General features: G+C 38.4%; 1 protein-coding gene across 1 annotated transcript; it reads left to right on the top strand.

Annotated features, from left to right (window-relative positions):
• Positions 1–202: 202 nt before the first annotated feature.
• On the top strand, positions 203–1,225 carry LOC140165539 (D(1A) dopamine receptor-like). Its single transcript, XM_072188824.1, has one exon. The coding sequence runs from the start codon at positions 203–205 to the stop codon at positions 1,223–1,225; it is 1,023 nt and encodes a 340-aa protein (XP_072044925.1).
• Positions 1,226–1,439: the final 214 nt, after the last annotated feature.

Raw genomic sequence — 1,439 nt, 5'->3', positions numbered from 1 at the left:
ATGTTTACTTTACTTGTACTATTATTCAGGCGTACGATCGCTTGTCATATTTGTTTCTACGAATGCTATTTTAGGATATTGTCAAGCAGCTTTCCTTAAGTTAATCGCTTCTGTTCAGACAGCCGCAAAATATTGTATTATCTTACATATTTCGTCATTTATCACTCCACAAAAACAACTTTGCTGCATTTGTAATGAAATAATGGTACACAACGGATCCGTCAACAGTTCTCTGGACTCTACGATATCATCAGCGACTGATACTGTGGCATTATCTTCAGATGGTTTTAGAATAGCAGCACTATGTATTATCCCTCTTTTAGATCTTTACGGCATCATTGGGAACACTTTTGTTTGTATTGCAGTTGTAAGATTCCCAAACTTACGGACAGTTGGTAATTTCTACATTTTATCTTTGGCCATTGCTGATCTTCTTGTATGTACCGTTGTTATGCCGTTGTCGATATACCAGGAGGTAACTAATGGAGTTTGGAGATTACCTGTTTGGTTGTGTGATCTTTGGACGTCTTTAGATGTTCTTCTATCCACCGCGTCTATATGGCTTCTTTGTGTGATATCTTTAGACAGATATTTTGCTATAACGAAACCACATAGTTACGCAACAAAAAGAACATGGGTATCAGCAATGATTTCGGTATCATGTGCTTGGATTATTTCCTTTCTCTTATCCGTTCCAGTATTGATCTTCGTTGGTGGATCCGATGTTGCAAACACGAAGGAATGCTACGTAGTAACTACCCCAGCGTTTGCAATCGCGGGACCGATCACTTCCTTTTATCTGCCGTGTTTTATCGTACTCGCGGTCTACTGGCAAATCTTTCAAGCTACTCGAAGACTTCAACTACGTCGCGTTGCACCACAGAATAGTGCTATACGAACTGTTGATGGTACGGGCCAAAGCATCGATCAAGGGAATAGCACCGAGACCTCTGCCGCAGATAGCACAAACAAAATTTCTATCAAAAGAGAGAAGAAAGCAGCTTTTGTTCTAGCTATTGTTGTAGGTGTGTTCATTATTTGCTGGTTACCATTCTTCATTGTATTTCTGCTCTTTGAATTCTGCCAGGAATGCCACGTACAGGGAATAGTTTTCAAAATACTGACATGGTTGGGGTGGTGTAATTCAATTCTCAATCCCTTGATCTATACCATATTTAATGGTGAGTTTCGTAAAGCCTTCAAGAAAATTGTCTTTCTGAAATAATAGAATATCAATTTGGTACTACATAAATAAACAGTTGCGGAATTTTATCATGTTCATGGTGCCATATTTTGCGCTTTTTACACCTGATTTCTCTCGCGAGATCCGGAAAGTTCAGCTGATCGGAAATTGAACTGTGAATTGGTTTATGATATTTAAACTGGACTAGTTTCTGATATTTCGTAATATCCGTACATATGAATTTATAACGATTTAC

Source organism: Amphiura filiformis, chromosome 12, assembly GCF_039555335.1.
Source record: "Amphiura filiformis chromosome 12, Afil_fr2py, whole genome shotgun sequence".
NCBI lineage: Eukaryota > Metazoa > Echinodermata > Ophiuroidea > Amphilepidida > Amphiuridae > Amphiura > Amphiura filiformis.
The sequence above is the reverse complement of the archived record's forward strand: the minus strand, read 5'-3'. Positions and strand labels throughout refer to the sequence as shown.